Consider the following 26,018-nt stretch of genomic DNA (forward strand, 5'->3'; position numbering starts at 1 on the left):
GACCTCTTTAATGTTTTCCTGTGTGTGTTTATGTGTGTCACAGAGGCTTCTTACACCCTGCTGCTCTATGATGAGTTATTGGAGTGGTCAGATAGGCCGCTCAGGGAGTTCCTCAACTATCCCATGCAGAGCGAGTGGCAAAGGAAAGAGTATTTGCATCTCACTATCATCCAGAACTTTGATAGGGGCAAGGTGAGCTGGAATATGCCGCTGTTTTCTCTCCACAGTCTTCCTTTCGCCACATTTGCATTTTTATTGTTGACTTGCATAACAGCAAAAACATAAAAGCCTTTTTTTCTTCTGCGTTTTTGTTGCACTCAGCTGGGTCAAAATAATCCAATTAAATAAACTCTGTCTAGAGAAACGCAGCCTTAACACTACTAAACGCCTGTTAATGCACAAGTGTGAAGCCACGATATGTTCTGTTTTATTACTATTAATATTTTACAAGCTAACCAGGCCCTTCTATGCACCGCCATATTTCAGCAGCTCATTCAGGATAAATACCTTTTAGCCATGAAAACGAAGATTTGAACACATTTAACACATAAAGCATTCATGTCCATGCCAGCTGAAATGCAGATGCTCCAGGATGGAAGATGACTGACAGAGCAGGAGTTTCCCTGCTTGTTCCCGTTGAGCTACAGGTTGACCTCATTCACATGCAGTGAAATCCCTTCTGACGAGCCGAGCTTTAAGCTGTATAGAGTTAATTTCTACCTGCTGTGAGTGGCGGCTGATGGCACGAAAGTCTCCTCGGTTTATTTAGACAATTTGGCAGTGGATGCAACTCATTTAGGGTTTACATTAGTCAGTATTCCCCGCTATTCCTGACAGAAATCTTGTGAGAGATGAGCATCATGTCAGGACTGGCAGCTGAAGCGTGACATGCGTCGATTAGTGCCGCTTTTGGCAAGCAGTCAGCACTGAGACCAGAAGCTTGAACGGAGCTCCGTTGATTCAGGATGCAGCGTAATATGAGATCTAGGTTCAAGCCCGTGCAGTACTTTTGAAGTTTCACCTCTTTATCTTGACTATCTTTGGCTTTGTTCTGGACTCTTGAGGCTGCGGCATTATAGAAACTGTATAAACTTGCACTCAGCCAAAAAAAAAAAAATAGATTAAAAACACCATCCCAGATGAAATAATGTTGCTCTGCGGAATCATTAGAATCGCTCCCCTCGTTACTCATTGTCCAATTTTCCTTCACGTTCACCGGCTATGCCATCTGCCAGCGCTGCCGCAAGGGGATAAGAAGGCAGCGGGAAAGGAAAGCTTCTCCTTTAATTAGTGAGACGGGTTGGATGCTGCGTGTGCAGTACCTGCGTAAAGAGAGGCTGTGTTTGACTTCTGAAATTGTTGACTCACTATTGCCATCGAGTGGAAGCCATGTGGTGTAGCAGGAGTCCTGCACAACAACAGACTTGAATTTCCAGGAGGTTCTTTTGCTGATATGATGTTTATTTTTATTTGTCTGTGTCCTCAGTGTTGGGAGAATGGCATCATCCTTTGCAGGGAGCTCGCAGACCAGTATGAGTCTTACTACGACTACAGGAACTTAAGCAAAATGAGGGTAAGCTCCTGGAGAAGATGTCAGCCTACATCCTGTGGGACTGTTTAATGACCTGCTCAATCAGGAGAAACACAAGAACAATCATTTTTTGTACCTTTTGTTTCCACACTGTGAGTTGATTTTGCAGCATTGAATGTGATTTTCTTTGCCAGATGATGGAAGCTTCTCTTTATGACAAGATTATGGATCAGCAAAGATTAGAACCCGAATTCTTCAGAGTCGGATTCTACGGAAAAAAGTTTCCTTTCTTCTTACGGGTAAAGAGATCTCCACATTCCCTCTTTAATGAATAGGCTAGTACCATCTTCAAGAAAGAAATAGACCTGCAGGAAGAATTGACTTCACTTACATAAGACTCCTCCAGTGTAAGGTGACATTCAGCATCTCCCTTATTCAGTGCTATTTAATGATGTAACACGCACTGTCCTTGGTGGAGTTTGCAAACGGGGCTGCAGTTGCACTCTGCGACCACTAGATGTCAAACTAACCCCACACTGCTCCCTTTGCTCCCATCCACTGCAGAATAAGGAGTTTGTGTGCCGCGGCCATGACTATGAGAGGCTGGAAGCTTTCCAGCAGCGGATGCTCAACGAGTTCCCCCATGCCATCGCCATGCAGCACGTCAACCAGCCGGATCAGACCATATACCAGGCAGATGCACAATGTATCCTTCCTACATAGAATTCATCCACACAAATGACAGCTGACACATGCGTATATGCACTTGCACTCAGCATGCTTATAAAATACATGACTGTCTGTAATGAGGCACAAGCTGTCACACACTGTTTTTCTTTTGCAATCTCGCCATAATCAAAGGTTAATTTACACAGAAGCGCACTGCACTGTGTGTTGCTTGCAGGATACAGTATCATTCAGACTGCAGTCATAGCTCCACATGTGCTTTAACACAAGGGCTAAGGGCCAGTTTCTCAGTGGGGACGATTACTTTTAAACACACTGACTGTGTGCAAATTATGTCTGGCTTCATGTTTTTGTTGGCGACAGGAAAATAGCAGGCATACTTGGGGATTTTCATCTGCAGCTGCAGCTAATATTCTCCCAATTTAGACAGTGGAAATGAACATCAAAGACATTATTCTCATTTAATTCTACTAAACAAGGCTTTAAGTAGGTTAATGATGCAATAATTTGTCTTGTGATATATAGTACGAGTATACGGAATGTGTGGCTATAGAAATTACTTCTGTGCCGAGTGTTTTTTTATTTGTGTGTTCTGAAACCAAGTCTCCCCCAAGTCTCACTGTATATAAATCAAATCACTGCCTCGCACTATGAAGCCTCTCTTCCTTCCTGTGCTGTGTTCAAATTAATTCATACAATATGCGGGCTGTTGATTATTCACACGTAGTATTCACATGTATGGGACAACTGTTTGCCTACACAGAGGTGCAATAAGTGACTCAAAATATGATGTATATGCCCAGGTGGTGTTGAATTAGGTGCATATTTGGGTGTTATTCTCTCATAACACAAATTGATAAGGTCTCTGATTGCTCACCCATTCGTGTATCCTCGTCACAAACACTCATGCACACGTATTCATCTGTGAGAGCTGTCCTCTCTCTGATGAGGCTGAGAAATGTAGAGACACCGAATCACACCCTGCTCCTCTGTCTTCCTCCACCGCTCACACACCGACAGTCTTATGTGACACAGTCAGAGTTGTCTCCATGTGGATGTAAATTACACTCAGCCATCCTGTACAAACTGCAGCTGGCGTGCGCCTTCGTCATCTGCATGTCAACACGTCCTCCACATTCTTCCAGGTCATTGAAACGTTGCTGGCCGTTGCAGGCTCCAGTTTTTCCCTCGAGGCTCTCTTGCACTTTCCTTCACCTGCGGTGCTTGCAGACCTGCAGATCTACGCTGTGACTCCCATCCCGGAGAGTCAGGACGTGCTGCAGCGAGACGGGGTGCCCGACAACATCAAAAGCTTCTACAAGTTTAATCACATCTGGAGGTTCAGATACGACCGGCCCTTTCACAAGGGCACCAAAGACAAGGAGAACGAGTTCAAGGTCAGACCAATAAGAGAAAAAAAAAAGAAATTTAACTTTGTAATTCAGGATTGAGATGTTACCAAACTGTCATGTGTTAGGTAAAAAAAAGAATGAGAATATGCAAAAAGTTACCATTTGACATTATTTTTATTAGCATTTTTCACTGAAGATTGATGTGAAACAGCCTCATTTACCTCCTTTCTGTCTTCTTCATCCATCATGAGCTGTGCTGGTAGCGATAGTTTGCAACGCAGCTCAGGTATTAGTGTGTGTATAGTGCATGTTTTATTCATCATGACTCCAGTATCAGTAATTATACACAGAAACCCAGGCGCTAGTCAGAGCCACGTAAAGCTTAGCACAAATGAAGTCTTTACAGCCTGATTCAGTCACACAGCTGAGCACGCTCACCCAGTACACAGAGCCCAATATTATTCTCATAAATATTCCATTTTATTACACCCACACTTCTCATCACTCTTCCATCAAGGTTATTTGGCCAAATTTAATCATCATATCGCATTTCCAGCATGCCGGGATATCTCTGGTTGTCAGTTGGGAATATTATGCAGGATAAACTTTTGCACGGTGTGCAGCAGTCAGTATGTTTTGTTATCCTTCATAATAAAGCAGTAAAGAGGGTCTTCCCAAAACTCAGCGAAGTTTCTATCCACAGAAAATAAATAAAAAGGTTGTTAGAAAGGTCAAGACTTGGTTTCAACTTCCTGGTCTTGATACATGTTTTTTTTCAAGTTGTGTTCAGGTGCGTTTCTCGGCTTTTAAAAGCATAAAATCAATAAAGGGCAGCAGGGTTGTGTAGTGAGTCGGAAGACCCTTCTTCAGCGTGAGGACACTGGATCGATGCTGCATATCAGCTCTCATCTGCTCTGTTGGAGTGTCCTAGAGCAAGACACTGGGCTCTAAACTAGGCTTAAATTGAATTGAGCTGTCCTGTATCTGCTCCTTGATCCTCACGTGTGATTGTAGAGACCCCAGCAAAAACGTCCTGATGAATATCTGGTTGATGTCAGATTATAGGGGAGAAAAAAGGCTGGATTTAGAATAAAATAAGGATGTGATAAGATAATTTACACATTTAGACTCAGAAGTAAATGCATACTAATAGCACCGTTAAGTAAAGTCCCATCACCTTTATTTATGATGTCTGTTGAATTCTAATTAGCTTAAGATAGATCAACCTTTGTTTTTAAAAGATTCAGAGTCAGGTTCGGTTAGGAGTCTGTTGCAAGTGTTAAGCTCAAACCATTGAAATGTTTGGAAATTGTAGAGACCATCGGTCTCAAGATCAGCCGGGTGATTTGATTGGCTAGCGTCTAAGCAGCCGCTCAGATAGCCGAACAATTCTCAGCTTCCAGCTGCTAGCTGGGCTAGCAAAACATAGCAACGTCATTCACTCCATTCAAAGAAAAAGCCTCAACGAACAGAAACAGTTCCCCGGTTCTCCTACTTGGTGTTATAGAGCTAAAGATAAAGCCATCAATAGACTTTTTTGTTATCAGTCTTCAAAAACACAGCTGTAACACAGATAATACGAAGCTATTTACCTTTAACATACAGATCAAGCTGGAGAAGCTCATCTCTTCCCCAAACCACCCAGTCTGCTCTGATTGGTCAGCTCAAAAAAACTAATTCCATTTAATGCAAAACTTGACTGGACGTGACTGCAAAGTGTGGGCGTAAAAGAGACAAAATATAACATCAGATTCTCAAAGTTTAGAAGTTAAAGTGACTTTCTGTCAATAGTTGCAGTGCAAAACAAACATCTGTAACAACTTTGAATCCCTCCTGCTTCCTGACATGTTTACAGCGTTGTGTAAACTATGTTATATGGGCTCCACTATAGGGTGACTCTATTATGGTAATAGCCTCCAGTAAATGTTAGAGTTTCCATAGTTTACGCCCTGTCAGAGTGACCTTGTGAGATGTTGGTGTATTGACAAGCATGCTGGCTGACAGCATAAGTGGTGGAACATGAATGATGATAGAAGATATAAGGCCTGACACCTGACCTACACCTAAAAGTGGGTGTTTGGGAGGATGTGTGCTTATATCGCATTTCCTTTAAACTATGTGTCAGTAATGAAATTGTGTGCATTCTGCCAGAGATAGAGTGCATGTGTGCATTAGGCATAAGGAGCTATCGATTTTCAAGTGTCTTGTGCGATTGGCTAATTCTCATGGAAGGATTGTGGGTTTCTGCAGAGCCTGTGGGTGGAGAGGACAACCCTTACTCTGGTCCAGAGTCTCCCGGGCATCTCCCGCTGGTTTGAAGTGGAAAAAAGAGAGTTGGTGAGTGTGAGCAGCTCTGATGAACCACAGAAACATGAAAACAACACACAGTCATCACAGTACTGCCAGCCCGTACCTTAGTATTGATCCGAGTCTGCCTTCAGTTTGGGGCTATATAATTCCTTCCATTGAATAGACTGAGTGTCGTGCTAAAAAAATCAAATTGTTTTGCTTTGACTGTCAACGTCTCCAATTGTTTGAGTGGATTTTTGAATTTGGATTTGTTTGTGGCCTGGAATCACCATTATATTTCATAAGAGTCACACACTGAGTTAAACGTAAATCCTCTAAAAGGCTTATTGTCTCCGATCGTCTAATTCAGATCTCTTAAGAAGTGGGTGGATTTTGAATGCAAAGCATAGCGCCGTGTTTCTCTTCTGAGTTCCAAACACATATTCCTCCATTCACAGCTGCCGAGCCTGGTGTGAAATTGTGGAATGCAAAGGCGCTGTAACCATTCGGCGCTTATGCGGTGCAATGGCGTATAAAATGTAAAAAAACAGGCAAAAGAATAAAGCTTTGTGTCAGGAAGAAAATGAGGAAAGAAGAAATGCAGGATGAAAGAAAGAACATGCACCCAGGAGTATGTGCAAAAGTTGATCAAATGCTTGTTTTATTCACTTACTGAGTCAGACTAAAAGGTAAATGATCACCCACCATTGGAGCTCGAAGAACCACAGACGTGAGTTGCTCATGGTTCAGAGTCTGTTGTTTTGATGCTCAATAGTTGTCTAAACATCCACCAACATCACTCTAATCTCTTCTGTTTTAGACATGTTTGAAGCTTTATATCACCATTAGTTTTATGTGGTAACAGGCTTTGGTTCTTCTCTGTCCAAACACATGTAGAATTGAAATCTTAAGGCAACAAAGTTTCCAACCACCTGCCTAACACAGTGGAGCAAATTAGTAGCTAAAGAGAAGGATTTTCAGCTTGTTTAGTAGGGCTGCAACTCACGACTACTTTGAGTAATCGATTATTGAAATGATTAATTAATCGACTAATCGGTTAATCACTAATTAAAACAATCTAAAACTGAAAAAGGATACATTCAAGCCATATTATAGCTTGACATTTAACATTAACTGAAAATGCTAAGAAGAGTGCGGTTGTAATGCACCAACAGTCAAATCAATACCAAAAAGTGAACAAGTGAAAAAGAATACAGCCTGATTGTGACTGTGGACTGAAGTTGAATGATACAATTTTGATGTTGCACTTTAATGTTAAAATCCAAGACAACTCCACTTATTTATAGCTAGCAGGCTACCTAACAAGCTAAATATCTTACCACGGTCAGTCCCCAGAGCGCCAACCTACTTCCTCTTCAAATGTTCATGCATGACAGACATGTTCCCGTGATGCGTGAGGTCAGCTTTACAAAACCTGTAGGTAATCTATTTTTTCTGGGTGTTGAGGGTGAAATGCTCCCAGACCCTGGACACTTTCGGACGAGAGGACGATAATTCAGCCGCAGCCATTTCACTGTTTCTACAGGTCATCTCCAGCTGTTATTTACCGTAATGCGTATGCATCTCTAAGCAGAGATAGGTATGAAGTGTGATGACTCACTCCGTACGAAAAATGATGTTCAGCTCGACAGCTTGAAAAAGACGTGTGATGACGTAACCGACAATTATCGATAATTAAATACGTCTCTGACTAATTATCTACGTCGACTAATCGTTGCACCCTTATTATTTAGTGAAAAAACGCGGTGGAGAATGTCTGATGTATGTGTAAAGAAGCTGATGCCCAAAGATTCACCACAGCTGCTTAAAAGGTGACCCGTTGTTTGCCCTCTGACCAGGTCTGAAAACCTATCAGGGATAATCATGAGGTGAAATATCCTACTCAGGTCCAAACTGGTGCTTTCTTCACTTTGCACCGTAATGTACCCCAGAAATATTTCTTATCGTAGTACTTTTGACACAGTCTCTTTCTTAATGTGTAACCTTCAAGCTAAAACTGATCGTTCTAACTGCGGAGAAAAGCCATAAAGTCCAAAAAAATGTTTTTACGACCTCCCTGTTCACAGGTGGAGGTGAGCCCGCTGGAGAACGCCATCGAGGTGATCGAAAACAAGAACTTGCAATTACGCACATTGATCACCCAGTGTCAGAGCCGGCAGATGCAGAACATCAACCCCCTCACCATGTGCCTCAACGGGGTCATCGACGCCGCCGTCAACGGGGGGCTGGCCCGCTACCAAGAGGTATGACTGGCCTGATGGAGGATGAGGTTGGAGGGGTTTTAGAGACAGATGCCGCAGTAAGAAGCAGTGATATATGGATCGCCTAATGATGTATGAAGGTGGGATGTATGGAAAGGGAGTATTTTGTCGAGGGGGGGAGCAGATGAACAGCTGGATGGATGAATGGATGCATGAACGGCCGGGCGCAGGGTTGATCGGGTTTATAGAGGAGTGGAGAGCAAAAGCAGGGAAAAGAAAGAAGATAGATTGGTGACGTAGGAATGGGTGGATGGAAGGGAGCTCTCGGTCAGTGGATAGAGTGATGGATGTGAAGAGAAAGCAGGGCCATGTCAAAAACATGACAAAAAGAGGAATGAGAAAGGAGTGTAGAGAAATGGATGGCAACAAATAGCGAGTTGAATGAGGTGGGAGTGTTCAGGCAGCCGCTGTGTTATACACTGAAGTGGAAAAAGACTGACGCAGGTTGGTGGGGAAAACTAAAACATGGCCAATCTCACTCACACTGGCATTTGCATCTGCTTTAGCTTCCTCAAATGCAGCCTTAGATTACTGAAAAAAGGTGTGCTCCAATTCCAGTGTGGAGCACAGCAACGAAAAAAAGCTAAACAACTCGAAATCTACTCAAGAAAATAGTTTTTTACCCTCCACAAACTGACTGGACTCCACTCTGTGTCGCATAGCAACTGCTGTGAGTGTGCATGTCCTCGTTGTGGATTCAGGTGCTTGTGTTTTGGTGCATATGTTGTACGTGTGTGCTTGTGTGAGACGAGCACACCTCAGTGTAGAAGGGGCCTATTAAGGTTTATAGGATACTGATATAGCTCCAAAGGCAAGGGTCACTGAAGTGCTTCCCACCCTTGCTGCTCTTGCACTGTTAGAGAAGAGGTAGCATATGGAAGGAGTCTCAGCTTCCTGAGCACAGAGAGCTCTGTCCTTGCAGCCCTGCATATATTTCTATGCATATAAATGACATTTCTCCGGGTAAAAGAGACCACCAACTGATCTTTATTACTTGTAATTTGGATTCTCATATCATACACAATGGAAAGTGACATGTATTTTGATTATTTCTGCAACAGCTGGACACATGTGGGTCTTTTTTATGCGGCAGACACACAGCCACTGACATCAACACTTATTTTTCTTTGCAGGATGTGTCAAGCAGTCCCCCTCCAGCCGCGCCTATAAATCTATTAATTTTCCTCTGTAATGCCGATTGACAGCTGTGTAGGCTCGGCTACAAATGGGGGAGAAATTGTCATTATTAATATTCAGATTTATCGCTCCAGTTTGAGTTGAAACCCTTGAGGGGGGAATGCTGTCTGATTTATTTTCCCCTCCCATCAGCATTCCCTCTCTAATTGGACTTTGCTAATGATTAACCGAGCCACTCCACGGCGGAGTCTCGCTCGCTCGCCGCAGTCTGACGAGAAATTTCCATCATGTGTAGAAGATTATTGATCATTTTTGCTGCCTTTTTCCTGGGGCTCTCGAACGGAGTTTCCAGCTGAAATGAAGAATTACAACCTTCGCACTCTTATATTTGTCTATAAAGAGCGTGATAATGTTTATGCAGTAAAATATTTTGAAATTTATTACCCATCTGTGTTGCACAGTTTAATAGGAGAGGAACACGCTATCTTGTACAGCGCATACTAATTTGCTACCTTGATAAAGATTGCCATCTGTGGATGTTTGGAATAACAGAGCACCTTGAGTATTCATCGTCTTAAAGCCATAGTTGCATTCGATGAGGGATTTCTGTGCGTGTGCCTGTGAGTGCACTTGCTATAAGCAGCCTTGAGCGTCATTTCTTTCTGTCTGTCTCTTTGGAGATAGACAGCTGTGTCCTTGAGAGAGGAACTGTGTTCTCAGTCCCTTTTTTTTAGGTAGATCTGAGAGCAGATTGCAAGCTGTGCTTTTCATCCGTTCATCCTCTCTCCTGTTTTGTGTACTCTAATGCAGACTGAAAAGGATTTACCCCAATCTGTTGATGCCACCGTAAACAGCAAGCACCAGGCGTTTAATGTATGGACGTCATGGAAAACGGTTACAGTCACTCAAAGCATCTTGTGCTTGTCTTTTGAGTCGCTTCTTTGGTGCTGATGTCTAAGAGAGTGAGTGCAAGGCCCAGTCTGCGAGCTATAATCAATAAATAGAATTTTCCAGAGAGACACAGTCTTTAACACGAGGCAGAAACCTGATTGAAAGTGATGCAAAAAGATTTTGATGTCTGATCAAAGCAAAATCAGTCTTTTTGATCCATTTGTCAGAGTTTCTCGGCTCCCATTTTTAGTGAATTGTGCTTTTACTCTGCTTCCTGAACAACTCAAAAGCCTTGACAGGAGTTTTATATCCCAGTTGAATCTTAGTTTGTTCACTTGGTGTATTTGCTCACTTTTCCTGAATGTTTGAGTCGAGCCGCCTGGGTTTCAGGTAAAAATGCAGCTTCCCTGCGTCCGCTCTCTGTGCTTAACGTAGGTTCTGAATTTTGTCCCCACGCAGGCCTTTTTCGCGAAGGACTACATTATGAATCACCCTGAGGATGGCGACAAGATCGGACGACTCAGAGAACTCATGTTTGAGCAGGTTAGAAATGAGAGATAAAACGGTGCACTTCTTTTAGCCAAAGAAGGCAGGAACCAGTGAGCAAATATGCGCCAATTTGCACAGATGAAAAAAGGAATCGAACAATAAGATGGCTTTAAAATCTTGCAGGCACACATACTGGAGTATGGCCTTACTGTGCACGAGAAGTTTGTTCCCCAAGACATGAGACCTCTCCACAAGAAGTTGGTGGACCAGTTTCATCTGATGAAATCCAGTCTTGGCATACAGGTAGGCCACAGGCTCAGATAAAGATCTTTATGGAGACGTACACTGAATTTGAGAACAGAAAGCAACCGCTGTGTTTAGACTTCAGATAAAATTACCTCTAAATGGGAAAGCTACCCTTCATTAAGCAAATTTCCTTCATCTGCATACTCTGTATTTTATTTACTTACCTCATGCTGGTTCAAAGAAGCATTTAATAATGTGCACTTTCCCTTCCTTAATTTAAAACCCCAGGAGTTTCCGGCTTACGTGCGAGCGAGCCCGGTGCACTTCACCAACGGAAGCCCGCGAACGTGCCGGAACTCGGTGCCCAGCATCATCAGCCCAGACGGCGGCAGAGGGGTTGCTAGGCGGAGGTGATAACATTTTTGTCCCTTTTATTAAATTTTTGTCCATTATTTATGTGTGAGCCTCTGTCTTTCTTTAGCTTTAATGAAATGTCAAGTTCTTCTGTATTTATCACCAGGCAGATGTATAAATCACCCAAAAAAGGAATGTTTGAGATTTCTCCCTCATATTGTCTCATCCTCCTTTACTTTCTTTTGATAGGCTGCCCTTAGGCGGACCTTTGAATCCCTCCTATCTATTCTTTTTTGTTTTAGTTCTTGTGTCTCCGCTGCACGTCAGACGCCACCCACTGTGCCCTTTCTATCTTTCTTCTTTAGTCCTTTATCGATGCGGCTCAGTGTCGGCATATAATAGGTGGAGATGTCTGGCTGGCTGGCACCCACAGGGATGCCTCTGTGTGGCTGCTGTCGTGCCAGCAGGTAGACGGTGTGCACGTGTTTTGATGTGTTCAGTGACCCTTCCACCCCATCTACCTGCGACATTCTGCTTCCGCAGTCTGATCCCACGGGGCACACAAAGTTGGGGACACGCACATCACTTCAATCTCTCAGCGACATTTCACGTTTTGATTTTTTTTGCTCTGTAATTTGAAAAGCAAAGCCGTAGGAGATCTGCTTTTCCCTTTCGGGAGCTTGATGAGATGCTGAGGTTGGTGCATCAACGACTCTCTTCTAATCTGACATCTCCTGTCTCTGTTTGTTTTTTGTTTCCTGCTTATCTGCCTTTTCATTGCTGCTGCTCGCGCTGAACGTTCGGTGAGTGGAAATCTTTCAAAGCTGACGAAACATTGCAAAACAGCTTCAACGGAAAAGGCCTTAACCGTCTCTCTGTCTCTCTAACACCCTCAGCTCCCACAGCTACCCTGCAGTGAACCGTTACTCCTCGTCCTCTCTGTCATCTCAAGCCTCAAACGAAGTCAGTAACATCACCGGGCAGTCGGAGAGCTCGGATGAAGTCTTCAACATGCAGGTAATCCCTCTCTGTAATACACACATGCAAGCATCCTCTTACACCCACTCACACGCTCTCGTAAAGGCTCTTAAGTTAGTAGATTGAGTCCACATCCTAACATTTGCCCTCCTGCTCCCCACAGATTTGACTCGCAATACTTTTTAATCCACCCTCACTCTGTTCCGCTCTCGTTTCTCCCCTCCTTTGACCCCATTCCCTCTATCTTCCTCTCTTTCTTGTTCAGAGCTTTGTATGGCCAAGCAAATTGTCATGATTATATCAAATAAGGACACGGTGCTTTGCGTGGGCCGACCAGGGAGCCCATCTGAATCTAATCTAAACTAGATTTGGCCAACTCAGAGAGCTGCCGACAACCCCTGGCAAGCGGTCTGCCGCACCTGGCAGGCCAGGAGTTTTAGTAAAAGGAGGGAAACGGGAGAGGAAAAGGCTGCTGTCAGGAATCTTACTGAGCTTGTTATTAAATTAGTTCTGAACATCAAAGGGTTTGATCCTTCAGATTATGCACAGTTTACTGACCACCAGATCGGTGCATCCACTGAGGGATGTGTTTTCATCGCTCGTATCCTGTTTTATCCAAAGTTGTATAAGAACATTTGTAGCATCAGTACCAGCAGTTCACTGGGAATACATTTACAGATTCAGACGAAATGTTTTTAGTAAACTAAAAGCAAGAGTTTGTTGGATGTTTAGAATTGAACCTGAACTGGTTATTTGTTCTAAATGCTTTCCTTCTACCTACAGCCCAGTCCGTCTACCTCAAGCCTCAGCTCCAACCACTCTGCCTCGCCCAACGTCACCAGCTCAGCTCCCTCCAGTGCCAGAGGTGAGGCGACTTCTTTTACAGAATTATACACGGCGGGCCGATATTTCTATCGCACGTGACTCGTACCGAGGCAGCAGACAGAGGTCCAGCTGGACAGGCTGAACTTTCAACCTTTCGAGGACACAGTTTTCTCTCAAACCACCGCAGCGTCCTGTCTGCTGAGGTTGGCGAGGTTAGACGACTGCTACGGGATACACCTGCGAGGGTGTAGACGGGGTGAAAGAGAACAAGGAGGCGGGAGGGTTGACGTGCAGATAGAAAATAAACAAATAAATCGGCTGTTGAAAGAAACATGGAGCCGGTGAAAATGCACAGCAGAGCAAGAGAGAGTAAGAAGTTATTACAACTGGGCCAAGCATCCCTTAATACCATCCCCTGTCCAGGCTGCTCATTCAAGCTTCGTCGACAGATCGGTTTGAATGTATAATGCCTTCTTATCTCTATGTCTTCAAATGTCTAAATGTGTCTCTGCCTGATCCCCATCATAAAAAGTCTGTAATATATGAAGACGTTTATGGAAGCATATATACTCCCCTCTGGCAAGCTGCTGACAGCGGGCGGCGCCCTTATAAAAGTGCCCTCTGTCTACCCATAAAGCGTGTAAAGAATTATTACCACTGTGGTGTTATCTGAGCGAGAGCCAGCGATTGGTATCTCATATTCATATGATAGCCTTCCAAGTGTTATCACATTTGCTAATGGATCGAGATCCATACAATAGCTGCAGAGGCTGAAGGGAAGTGCTGTGAAAATAAAGACCGGCTGTTTATTTCTCTCCTTGTGTTACATATGTAACCGTGTCGAGCTGTAGCTCATGTCCCTGTTGTGATTGTCCAGTGTAACAACGGAGGTGCGGGAGCGAGGTTAGAGGGAGGGCGGAGGATGTGTGTGTGTGTGTGTGTGTGTGTGTGTGTGAAGGAGGGGCCAGGACATTTATCATGTTGTGGAGCTAGTGAGGCTGAAAGGATGGAGGAGAGGCTTGAAGGGAGAAAGAGAGATTGGCCTTTCCTTGATTGCCAGTATTTGTGGGTAATAGCCTTACACCTTGCTCCTGTTTGGTCCTTTATGTGTTTGCGCATGCTCTTGTGTGTGCCCCAGCTCCAACTTCTCATGCTGTTCATTGCAGGCTCGCCTCAAATGGCAGAGAAACACAAGCATTCCAGAGAAAACACCTGTCTGTCTCCACGTGAGAGACCCGTCAGTGCCATCTTCCCCAACCCTCTTGACCCTGCACAGGTGAGCCCACGTGTCCTCATTCATCCACGTGCACACGTGCACGTAAGACCTCTGTAAATGGCACAGCAGCAGATATTGCTCATAGTTCACGATGCCTTGTTTTCTAGCGTGGAATGGATTTTGATATTCATGTTAATGTGTTGAGGGAAGCAAGCATGAAAGCAAATGTATAATTATATACAAAGAGAGAGTGGTGGATGAACACACCTCTGGTCAAATCTTATCCTCTGGATGAAACAAGTGGAGTGCCCTGTTTTGGTTTTAGAGCATTATTAAAGGGACTTTATTAAGGTCTCACACCTTAACTAGTTAGTAAGGACTATGAGCTGCAGAGTTATGTTAATAAACCATAGGCTAAACTAAGGCACACATTTAAACCGAGCTGAAGGTTTTTACTTGGCCTTCACAGCTCTTTGACCAAAACATAATCACCATATGGTGGAGCAGTGCAAGCTGAATATCCCAGCGATCACACAGAAAGCACTGACAGTTTAGCCCTCAAACTTTTTCTTTCTGCTATTTTGAAACTGCAAATAAAAATTGACCTTGCCATTAAGACTGAATAAATGTTTAATATTTAGCCTCATAAGTATTCAGAGTAACTGTAATTTTGACCAGTGGTTTCCAAGCTTTTACACACCACTGTACCCTGACGGATGGTAATAGAGTTGCGGGAAAACGGTCTAAGCACCATTGGCTCAGGAAGTAAAAGGCCCATTCATTTTATCCATAGATAATGTGAGGTGACTCAAAGCTGGAACGTTTCCATGGCTTCAATAGACATAAAAACCCAGAGGGTTAAATATGTGCTCCATACGCTACTATCCCACATGAATTATGGGAAGAATAAGCTTTTTCTTTCTTCTTTTTAAATTAAAAGACTATACAGACAAAGATATAAGGTGAGAGATCCGCCATAAAGCACATGGTGTGTTTCGGGCAAGAGGCATCCAGTCACCAGGGTTGAAATCCTGTTTCATGCGCCAATAACAGCGGGCAAAAGCTAAGGATTACACTGTTGAGAAACCAGATCTAATAAGCTGCAGCTTGACTCACTTCACTTCTGAATTCGGGGTCAGTTTTGGATTAAATAGGAGAGCTTTTTCTTCCTCTGTATAGCGTCAACCCAGTGCTGAAACTGTTGGATTGTTGCATTGTCATCTCCACAGCATTATAACTTTATATATTATTAAAGGATGGAGTCTTCTGGCTACATCACACTATTTTTTAACCTTAAAGAGGATAACGAATGAGTAACAGCCTATTTTTCTCACATTTGCTGCCCAAGCAGATGGTTATTTTAGCTTTGGTGCAGCTCTAGTTGTTATCCAGGTGACTGGTTGTGTGACAAAAAAAGGAAGGGGGTCTATAAGACGCATAGCGGGGCAGAAAACAGGGTCACCTCTGAAATGGTCAATGCACATCAACGGGTGACTTCTGCTTAAGAAACAAAAGAGCCGCTGGACGGGGGCTCATAGCTGGAAGTCCTTCTGCTGTAGCTGAGCAGCGCCGTCTTTATTTTAAAGAACAGCATTGCAGGTTTTTTTCTAGCTGAAGGGCAGTATGTAGCATAATCTCATGCTCCGTCCACAGCGACAGAGCTGCACCAACACAAAGGTGATGTTTGCTTTTCATGATCGTTTTTCTCTGGCTGCTGCCACTTCAGGGGGCTTAACAACAGCAAAACGCTGTAATCTCTTTATTATTAGAAACACTGAACTTATCGCTTTCTGTAATCAGGACGCATTAATGCAGCTGTTGCTGCTCTCTCTGAATATGTTGCTCTGTGGTGTTTATTTTTATCATCTCATTTGCATAAGCGTTCTGTATGTTTAAGGCTACTTACTTATGTTGCATTTCAAATGAAAGTTTCCTTGCAGAGTGTACTGAGGAGTAATTTGCTCCATTTCCTCTTTGTGCAGAGAGCTCCTGCTCATCAGATAGGTGACACCACTTTACCGAGGAGCGACCCCAACCTCTCAGCACCAGATAAAGGTAAGAACTGTCCACTCAGCTCAGCCAGAAACACGAGAAATAGTGTGTGCATTGATCATAGTCCCCAAAGACAGACAACATATTTGACTTTCTCAAATGCTTACACTGCAGACCAGGGTGTAGATCATCAGTACGGTTGTGCAGTTTGTGACAGTTTGACCACATATTGACTGGCGGCACCTGTTCTCACGCAGGGAGCTCCTGGGGATTCAAATCAAAAATGCATACAGGCTAGATGGCAGCTCTTTTCAAATCCCCTCCTCTGTTATGGGTAATAAAAGAGCAGCACGCTCTCCCTGTGTTACGGTCGGACCTCTTAAGTTTCATAGCATCTCCTGGAACTTTTGGAAAATAAAGAACGTGTGGTTTTCTGCCTGTTACTGCTGTTGTGTGGAACAGCTTTCAGATCAGAGCATGGATCTCCTCCCAGCCCAAAGTCAGTCCCTGCTTTTGCAATTTAAATGAAAATCATCCCGACCGAGCTCACGCTTTACCCCACCATCAAGTTTCATCTGCAGTTTCCACGCCAGCAAAGAGCCAAACAACCATCAAAGAACACACGCTTTTGCTTCAGGAATGATTAGGGAGGATAACAGAATAAACACCTTTAAATAAAGAGTGATGACAATGGATGCGATAGCTTCCTCGTGAGTCACACGTAAACACACACCTTTCCATGTGCTTCAGGTGTGATCTGTAAATAATGCAGTGAGAGATGCATCCTGTAGGCTGCCACAATATGGTGGCGTGGCCCAAAAGGTGCTAGAATTTACGCCAAATCTGTTATCATAAAAGTGTTATTTTCTGAACCTCTAATTATAGCGTCAAGTGTTGTTAGGATATGACACTCACTTTAAAACAATAAAAAAGTTGCTGCTCAAGCCTGTTGAATCCAGAGGCTGTCAGGGGTTTAGAAATAAAGACCAGAGCAATCACGCAGCCACTGTGGCTGATTCCTTTTATTCTTACAGAAATGTCTGTACCTGAAGTTGCTGCAGGACTACAAGTAGCTGCTTGAGAGCTAAACACCTGATTGAGTAAGAACTATGCATCTCCAGCCAAAAAAAAGAAGAGAAGACTCTATACTTTTATACCTTTGTGCCAAAGATTATCTGCATAAAGCATAAAAACATAAGCTTTAAAATGTGAGGATGGCATGAAAATGAACAAATCGATGTTTCATTAGACTAAAACATGAGGTTTGCTGGATTAAAATGGGACTTGTGATTGAAATTGAAAAATTGAAGGTGCTGTGTGAGCCACAGACCCAACCACTACCTGGATTTGCCACATTTTGTCGTCTAAATGAAACAAAACGGCACCGTAACTCATGTAAGATGACCTCACCCCTCAAGCTGCCACTGGAGTCGTGCAACCCTGAAAAAATTAAACGAATAGCTATTTTGAACCTGCCTTGAAGAATGTACAATGCTTTAAACTCCTGAAAACTTCTAAAATGTATATATTTTTCTCTTATTAATTATGACCCTTCTAAATAAGCTGCAAAAAGTGAAAGAAATTAATTGATTTTTCTCTCTGTTCTACCTCAAAAAGGGTTTTTTATGAGATCAGTTTTGTCTTTGTTTGCTATCTAATAACTGAACGTGGTTATGCTCATTACATCATCAGCCATGACATCATCCATTTAAAATGTGCCTGTTTCCACTGTGTTTGCATGTCGTCCCGTGCAAACTCGTGATGTGACCTGTGGTGTTTCTGTGTGCTGTAAAGTGAGACCCACTCCCAGTAGCTGGAGCCTAGACAGCGTCAAAGAGGGCGCGCCATACTTCTCTGACTCTGTTGGCAAATTTCTAGGCCCACCTGTACCTCCTAGGCCACCGTACTCAGGTAAACTGGCCGATCGCAGCGAATCCTCCGCTGAAGAATGGTACTAATTTTCCAGTCTGACTTTTGACACCTGGTGCTCTCACCAACTCTTCCTGCTGAGGCTTCCTGCCTTTTCCTTTGCCTATACTAACTGACTTATAACTGAAATATTGATACTCTTGCTATGAAATCTCTGTGGACTTTTATTTTTCCCCCCTTTCAGTTGAGCCCCCTTGAGAAAAGCGCTGCCATTACATCTCAACATGTTTGCAGCATCATCAACTCAAACTGTGTGTAATTTGCTCACTTATTTACAGACGTGACATAATCCCCAATGCTTTCAGACCTAGCGCGCTGCCCAGCAGCACCGTCAGCAGATGGAGTGTTTTGTTTCTCTTTTTCTATCATCGGTGCACAGTGCAGTAACAGCTGTTGGGTGTAGAAACAGCTTAAAGCAGACTCAGGACCTGCAGAACATCAGCGCTCCTTTGATTCATTGATGCTTCAAGCAACTGCCCCTCTCTGCTTTGTGTGTTTATGTTAGCCTGACTCATGCTGTGTCATCCTGGTGAGCGGAGGAAAACACTCCTTTGATTTTAATTTGTCCTCTTTCCCGTTCTCTCTCTCTGTCTCTCTCTCCGTCAGCAGGCTCCGCAGCTAAAAACATGAGGTCTCAGTCTCCAGCCCCCACGTCCAGATCGCCACAAAAGGTATGTTCTGAGTTCTGAGAGTTTTCCCATCTTGTTTCCTTGCTGCATCCTCATCTCACCCGTCCTGTACTGCTAACATCTCCTATTCTCTGTCATCCACAAGACTGAGGAGCTTTGCATTACTGTTCAGTGAAGCTCTTTACAGCTCCACCGCCGCTGATTTAGTGCTTTTTATGCCACAGCCGTCCCAAGGAGGCTCCGAAATGGGACTGGCTGGAGGGCATCCATCGTATTAGCTAAATATGCACCAGGCTCTGGGAGGATGACACCTGTTTGCTGAAAATCTGCAAAAGCAGATGGATTTTTTAAGGCTTCTCTAATTGTTTATGTCAGCGCATTTAAATTACAAAGACGGAGCTTCTTATGTTTTTTTTTCCTTTACTATTAATATGATGAGACCAACATGTGCTGCACTTCAGCATCTATCAACTGAAGTGCTGAATTAAGTGTTTAATATCTCTGACCTCAAAATGTTTTCCTGCGTCCGTCTGCAGATAAACTGATTATTCTCACTTTGTCTCCAAGCTCTGATTTATCGTTAATGAGCCTCTTATTAGTTAATACCAGTCAGCGAAAGTAGAGGAGGCCCAGGAAAGGTTAAGTAGGCGCTGAGAGAGCTCTTAATGAGGGTGAAAAGTTGTTTTGAAGCGCGTCTGAAGCAGGCTCGTCTCGTGCAAGCTGCGATCTTCTTTGTGAGCTTTTTGTAAACAACGAGGAGCTTTGCTGCAGGTGTGATTTCATCTCACGTGTGACAGCCACCAGGAGCGTGGCTGTGTGGGAACGGAAAGAGAGATGCCGAAGTGTGATTGACAGCTTGGGACTCAGCGTGCTCTGTCAGTCAGATTTGCGTGTGATGAGGTGTGTGCAAGTGGCCGCATTCGTGTGTGTTGCTGTGGCGATAGAGGAGGCCTGGAGCGAAGCACCGAGCTGCCCATCACTGCACAGCCAGAGACTAGCCTCCGCGGACTTCCAGCAGGGCCCCATTATCTGGCACATGAACGCACACATGCCAAACACTCAGTCAGTGCAGCTTGGGGCCTATTACAAGACCACAAACCCCAGAGCAGCAGCGAACCTGCAGAAAAGAGAAAAACATGCAGCCAGTCTGGCAGGGCTGGCGTACCCAGAGGTAGAGATGATACTTAGCTTCCCCTTTTTGAAAAGTCAGGAGTCTAAATTACTCATCAGCATCCTGTTAAACCTATAGATTTCCAACGTGTTCAGCCCTGACGTGAAAAGGTTTCTCCAATTGTGCTTGTCAGATGATTACCTCTCCTTGTGCACGCTCCCTGTAGCGTGAGCGATACAGCCTCGCTGATCAACCCCATACTCCACTAGATCCAATTAAGTTTTAGCAGATACAATGACAGCGCGGTGTAATTGCTTAGAAAAACATTTTGAGCAGGGGTCAGACTTTTGTGGTCGGGGGGAGCGCAGCATATTGTATTCTTTCATCTCGGTGCACAGGGCCCATTAATGGGGAGGAGAAACCTGGTCATCTCCGTCTTTTCACAGACTCTATTTCCTTTAAAGTTGTTCATTACTGCTGCAAACAGCAGATAGTAGATGGATACAATATGGTCACATTTTTATCATAAGTGGCTAACTAATATGCCTTTTTGTTATGTAGAGTGTAGCAGCAAATGAAGGTAAATTGTGCTTCTAAAGAAATAAAATCCAGCGTGTGTCACACCTTAAAGAGAGGAAGGGCCACCCCACCTTCATGCTGTTGTAGTTTAGATCTGAATGTCTGGACTGCTTCTCTGAAAGGTTGCAGAGAAAATCTCTTTCCACCTTTATTCGGTTTTTACAGTCATTTATCTCTTGGGAATTATTGTTTTTAAAGCTGTCGCCTCGGGCCTCTAAAATGCTTCCATTTGAGCAATCTGAAAAAATTAGACACAAAGTAGAAAGCACTCGAGGGGACGCTGTTTTAATTAATGATAAATCTATCTGTTGATTTCCCAGTACGTGCAGCCAGTAAAAGGAAGAAGCCTGAATATCCTGTTAGAGTTTAAAACCTCCCAAGGATACATCTTCAGTTGCATTTTTTGTTCATGAACAGCTAAAAACCCCGTTGTTCTCTGTCCACAGACCACAGTGCCACCCTTCACCCCTTCACCCACCGAGTGCCAGTCTACCAGCCTGGTCTCCAACTCTCCCGTCCTGTCTGGCAGCTACAGCAGTGGCATCTCCTCCCTCAGTCGCTGCAGCGTGTCGGAAGCTTCGGGCACCGAGCTGCCCGCCGGTGACCATCCTCCCCACACTCTGCCCCCGCCCGCCACCTTGCCAAACTCCATCTCCAGCAGCTCGGATGAGCCGATCCGTCGAGAGAACAAGACTCCGCCTCCCTATAGCGTGTACGAGAGAAACAACCCGCGCAGGCCTGTGCCGCTGCCCCACAGCCTCTCCATTCCCCCCCAGACGGACCCCCCAGCCCTGCCGCCCAAGCCTCACCAGCTCCGCACAGGCAGCATGAAGCTGGATGGCACCGCCGACCCTCGAGTTCCCAGACCGAGGCCTCTGCCCAGGAAGGTGTCGCAGCTATAGGTGCCGCTTTCAGGGGCCGCGGAAGGAGGCGGAGTAAAAACACACTGGCGTATTTTGCACTTTTCTACTCGGCACTCACTTTTTTTGTGATCTTGAGTTTGGCATTCCTGTTTTACACTCCAATGAAAGACACAGGCCTATAAAATTATCAGACAGTCAAAAAGATAAAACTACATGATAAAGAAAGCTCCTTTTTGTATTGACTCTGACTTGGTCATTCCGCACTTTTAGCTCTAGCAGATACAATAAGTCACCGTGGTCAGTCATAGCATATGTTTACCAGAACGCTCTAGGAAAAAAGAACAAAAAAAACTTTTGATAGAAGTAATATTCTCAAATATATGTATATTGGTATATATAAGAATTGTTTTTTGCCTTAAGTATTGGAAACAGAGTCTTTTATCTGTGAGTCTTGCACGTTTTTTTTGTTTTTTTTAAAACAACTCAGTATATTTGTATACTGCACGGCTAAAAAAAAGGTGCTAGAGGCCTCAAGTATGCATTTCAGTGAAGTGTAGAGAATAGGGGTGTGTTCTCATTGTTGTCCTCACGAGCAATGGTACAAAAAAGAGCAAAATCAGAATTAAAACTCATACTGACATGATACAATTCAATTAAATGTTGCTTTAATACCTGCATTTGTGCCTGATACGTGATCACATTTGGTCAGTTTTATGTCGGGACTGATAAAAGACGTTAGTTAGTAAATTATACGACAGCAAACAAATCAGCCGAATTTGCCCCCTTTGACAGTGAAGTCACGAGTTTGGACCAAAACTGAACGTTGGCTTTGGCCATCGCTGTTTATGTGAACACACCCTGCTCCACCTGCATGACATGTACGTGACAACAGATTTTTAGGGGGGTTAGCAATCATTGTGCCAAAGGAAAGCGAACAGTGTCCTGTTTCTTCTCGTTTTAAACAGGAATCCAAATGAATCTCAACTCTGCCGATCAGTTGTAACTTCAGACAAGCACAAACAAGATCCTCTCATTTGCATTTTGACCAGAACTGTCATCACGAACCTCTCATTTGACAAAAAAAGACAGTAATTGGAGCCGAGTTTCACTGTCAGCAGTGACCTTAAAAACATGTGGACTGATATTCCGCCGGAGAGATCCTCACAAACAAATCCTCGTCAAATATTTGAGCAGTTGAGATTTGCTTTTCTGTTTAATTAAAAAGATGGACGTGAGACGACTGCACTTTAAGTAGCTGCTCAGTTCAGCCGCGTCGCGTTGCATCGCTGCAGCTCTGCGGCAGACAGATTTCACACTGATTTGAGGAATCTTTCAGCAGAAAATACGCAACATTTCAACTCTGCAGCATCTTTCGGGTCGGGTGGGGGAGGGGTAGCTTTAGTATTGTTTGTATGTTTCATTTCCTTTTTTTTTGGGATTTGTTGTGAATTTTTGAGATTAAATATTCACATTAATCAGTACTTGAGAACTCTGTAAATTATATGATGAGATCCATGTAAGTATGCCAAATATGAAATTTGTGTATTACAATTAATGTAAATACTGTGTTTTTAACAAATGTAGCTATAACAATTTACAGCTTTGAATGTAATGTTGAAGCAGCAAATTATTATTATAAATGTTCCAACTTTTATTGTTTTGTGAGTGTAGAAAAGACTAAAAGTCATGCATAATGACGTCTAACTGATTTACAAGTTCAATAAATTGCCCTATAAAACACAGCCTGATTCACTGATTCACACTCATGTAGGTTCTGTGTGGTTATTGCCGTATTAATCAGTTCTTCTGGTGGGACTAGTTTGGGTTTGGGAGGATAAACCGTGCACTTTTAGCACCACGCCGATTCTAACCCGATTAAGACCTTACTCTGAACAAACACTGCCATGGAAACAGCATTTTCTGCTCACCTTTTCCAAAGCAAGCAACAATGGAATGAAGCTGTGTGGAGAAGTTCAGATTGAATGTACGTATCCTAGATCCTGCCAGAGTTTTCAGAGCCTCGTGCGACACACTGTGCCACAAGCTCCAGCAGAGTCAGTGAAGACGGTGACTGGGTATGAAAATAAAAAAGGAGCTTCTAAGCTGAGGAAGAATCTCAAGTACCGCGCTGTGATCTGAGAGATGTGGATGTTAGGAAGAGTTTGGACTGGCACAGAGATCACGAGTCAATCCGACCCGGTTCTGTAACACTTAAACTGGAATGTGTGCGGTGTAAGCAGCTGGTTTAAACATCAGAAACAGAACATATTCCTATTTAATGATGAGGTAAACGTTGAGAATAAAAATCCAGGGAGGATTTATGGTAAAAGTTTGCTGTGGTGCACAACAACACTTCTGCTTTTCTTTTTTATCGTCAGCTGTAATGTAACTGAGCAGTTTGAAGTAGCTGAAAAGAATAAGCACAAACAATATGAAACCACAGACAGAGGTAACTTATCTGAAGAGGTTGTCCTTCTGCTGAGAGGAGCAGCACAGGTGCTGCTGATCACATTAATGACCTGAGCAGAACAAACAGCTCTGTGACCCTGAAGCCAACACAACTACACCTACTTCAGACCCACTTAATCGCTTTCTTTTGCATCTATGAATACGTTTCAGTGACATTATTATATTGCCATACTTCTGCTCGAGTTTTTAAAAAGGACTATTGTAAGACTTTCTCCTCTGCTCTGGTGGACTTTCTTGTGTGTTGGAATTTCCTTGATACTGTAAAGACTGAGCTATTGATCAGGTAAGATCAATTATTTACTCTGTTGCAAAAATCATAACGACACTTTGCCTTTAGCTCTGTGAAAGTACTTCATTGACCTTTAGGGAAAGTCAAATGGGGAGTTCACCCTTAATGTTAATGCTTTATGTCCTGAGGATATCTTCCAGCACGGATATCATCGTGAGTGCAGCCAGATTTGCTAACACGGTGGTGAATGATTATTTTGGTCTGCATATACAACGGCATCATGTACAGTAAGACCACATATCAATGTATGTGGGGTAAGACGTTGGTTAAACCAGCCTCTAAAACCATATTTCAGTCCATCTCTACTCCACATAACCAAACGTTAAACGTGTTTACAGCAAGTTGTTGAAAAATCTCCTCGTTTTAAGATGGAAACGCTTCTTTATTAAGGTACTGCATGTAACTCCATAATGTTACGAACACACTGTGGAATGTATAGAGTAGTAGAGTGTTGCCAAGTGCACTAAGCAGGATAATTCCTATTTCTCTGGTAAGGTCCATCTCTTCTTTTCTTCATTTTCCTCTTTATGTTTATCCAAATATCAGCTAATAACCCAACAAACTAACATCACTTGTGTATGTCCACTGTCATCGTTGTCTTGTTTACCTCCTTTAAGGTTTGTTTCTGACTAGGACAACTACTTCTTTAACTGAATTACAACCACTAGAAACGCAACCCGTACAGTCACCCGCTGGCAACACTACGCAGCCCAGTTTACTCATTTGGAAGAAGTCTTTTGAGACTGAATGGAAACCAGGCCAGTGATGTTTATGAGTTGCAAGGAAAGATGTGCTTTTGGGTTAAAAAAAAAACTTAAAATGACAAGTTTGCCCTGAATTAACTTACTGAAATCTACACCTTTTATGTAGAAACGCCTGTGGCTCGTTGAGTTAAATGAATCCTTGAAACTTCAGTCATGTAATTGGTGCTTTTTCATTTAACAAAGTCTTGGAATCTCGAAATCGATTAGTTTTCCTTTCGCGCATCAGCTGCCACACAAAGCGTTAAAGCCAGGAGAGAACTATACTTGGCACTCGAGGTTCAGAGGCCGCAGAGGAATTACACAAGGCAGCGAGTGCCGTGTTCATTACAAAACATCAAATTATCCACCACCACAGTTGAACTGGCTCTCGCTGTATAATCAGCACAACAGTTGTTTGTTGATGGAATTGTGCTGCTTGACCGAGGGACCTTGAACAATTGCAAATCTGACTGAAATCAACACACTTCACCTATCAGCACTTGTCATAATTGTTTGTGGTCGGCTGTAATTTGACAGCAATTATCATGTCAGGAATGATGTCTCCTTGCAACAGAGGGCACCTGCTGCAGCAACGGGCAGACTTACCTCTGTTATTCAGAAAAGCTGCTGCAACTGCTGCTGGTACCAAACCTCCACGGATATGTCACTCTGCCATTATTAAGGGAGGAGCTGCTTTGGGTTTGTTGAGGTGGCAGACAAATCTCTTCTTGGTTAAAGGACAGTTTTGCATTGGCACAGATGAAACTGGAATGCTTAGGGCTGTTATAGCATGCAAATATCAAGACCTGCCACGTTCCCTGTAATTTTAAAGATGTTCAGCACATCTCTAAAAGATGCAGCTTTCATTACATCCAGCATTTTTTTTTTCTTACCACAGTTCATTACACAGACACTAAACATTTTCCCATTTACAGCATTCATGGTTGACGATGTATAATTATCAAGGGAAAGGCAGTGCAAGGTATCAATTTAAAGTTGCCTGCAGCAAATTTAGGAGAACACACAGCCGCAGAGAAACCCAAGGTGTTTGTCTCGCTCTGCAAATCTCTCCAGGGAGACGGGAAGCTGGAGTAGCTCTGCAGGGAGCAAAGAGCCTCCATCTCAGAGGCACAATGA

At 43.4% G+C, this 26,018-nt stretch overlaps 1 protein-coding gene across 5 annotated transcripts in view; it reads left to right on the forward strand.

Moving 5' to 3' along the window:
* The window catches only part of dock4b (dedicator of cytokinesis 4b), a 92,279-nt gene extending 69,159 nt beyond the window's left edge, over positions 1–23,120 (forward strand). For 2 of the 5 annotated variants that reach the window (XM_072377105.1, XM_072377107.1), the window contains 17 exons: positions 44–192; positions 1,487–1,573; positions 1,726–1,830; positions 2,096–2,237; positions 3,449–3,615; positions 5,821–5,907; positions 7,947–8,123; positions 10,629–10,712; positions 10,842–10,961; positions 11,193–11,314; positions 12,155–12,275; positions 13,020–13,101; positions 14,228–14,337; positions 16,260–16,332; positions 18,064–18,180; positions 18,808–18,869; positions 20,964–23,120. In XM_072377105.1, coding sequence (XP_072233206.1) covers positions 44–192; positions 1,487–1,573; positions 1,726–1,830; positions 2,096–2,237; positions 3,449–3,615; positions 5,821–5,907; positions 7,947–8,123; positions 10,629–10,712; positions 10,842–10,961; positions 11,193–11,314; positions 12,155–12,275; positions 13,020–13,101; positions 14,228–14,337; positions 16,260–16,332; positions 18,064–18,180; positions 18,808–18,869; positions 20,964–21,419 — 2,261 coding nt within the window. In that variant the 3' untranslated portion in view covers positions 21,420–23,120. Of the gene's footprint in view, positions 1–43; positions 193–1,486; positions 1,574–1,725; positions 1,831–2,095; positions 2,238–3,448; positions 3,616–5,820; positions 5,908–7,946; positions 8,124–10,628; positions 10,713–10,841; positions 10,962–11,192; positions 11,315–12,154; positions 12,276–13,019; positions 13,102–14,227; positions 14,338–16,259; positions 16,333–18,063; positions 18,181–18,804; positions 18,870–20,963 lie in introns of all 5 variants that reach the window. The other 3 variants (XM_072377106.1, XM_072377108.1, XM_072377109.1) reach the window with 3 other exon arrangements.
* The last annotated feature ends 2,898 nt before the right edge of the window (positions 23,121–26,018 follow it).

This window comes from Leuresthes tenuis, unplaced genomic scaffold (genome assembly GCF_036924035.1).
Source record: "Leuresthes tenuis unplaced genomic scaffold, fLeuTen1.0.hap1 SCAF_23, whole genome shotgun sequence".
NCBI classification, from domain to species: Eukaryota; Metazoa; Chordata; class Actinopteri; order Atheriniformes; family Atherinopsidae; genus Leuresthes; species Leuresthes tenuis.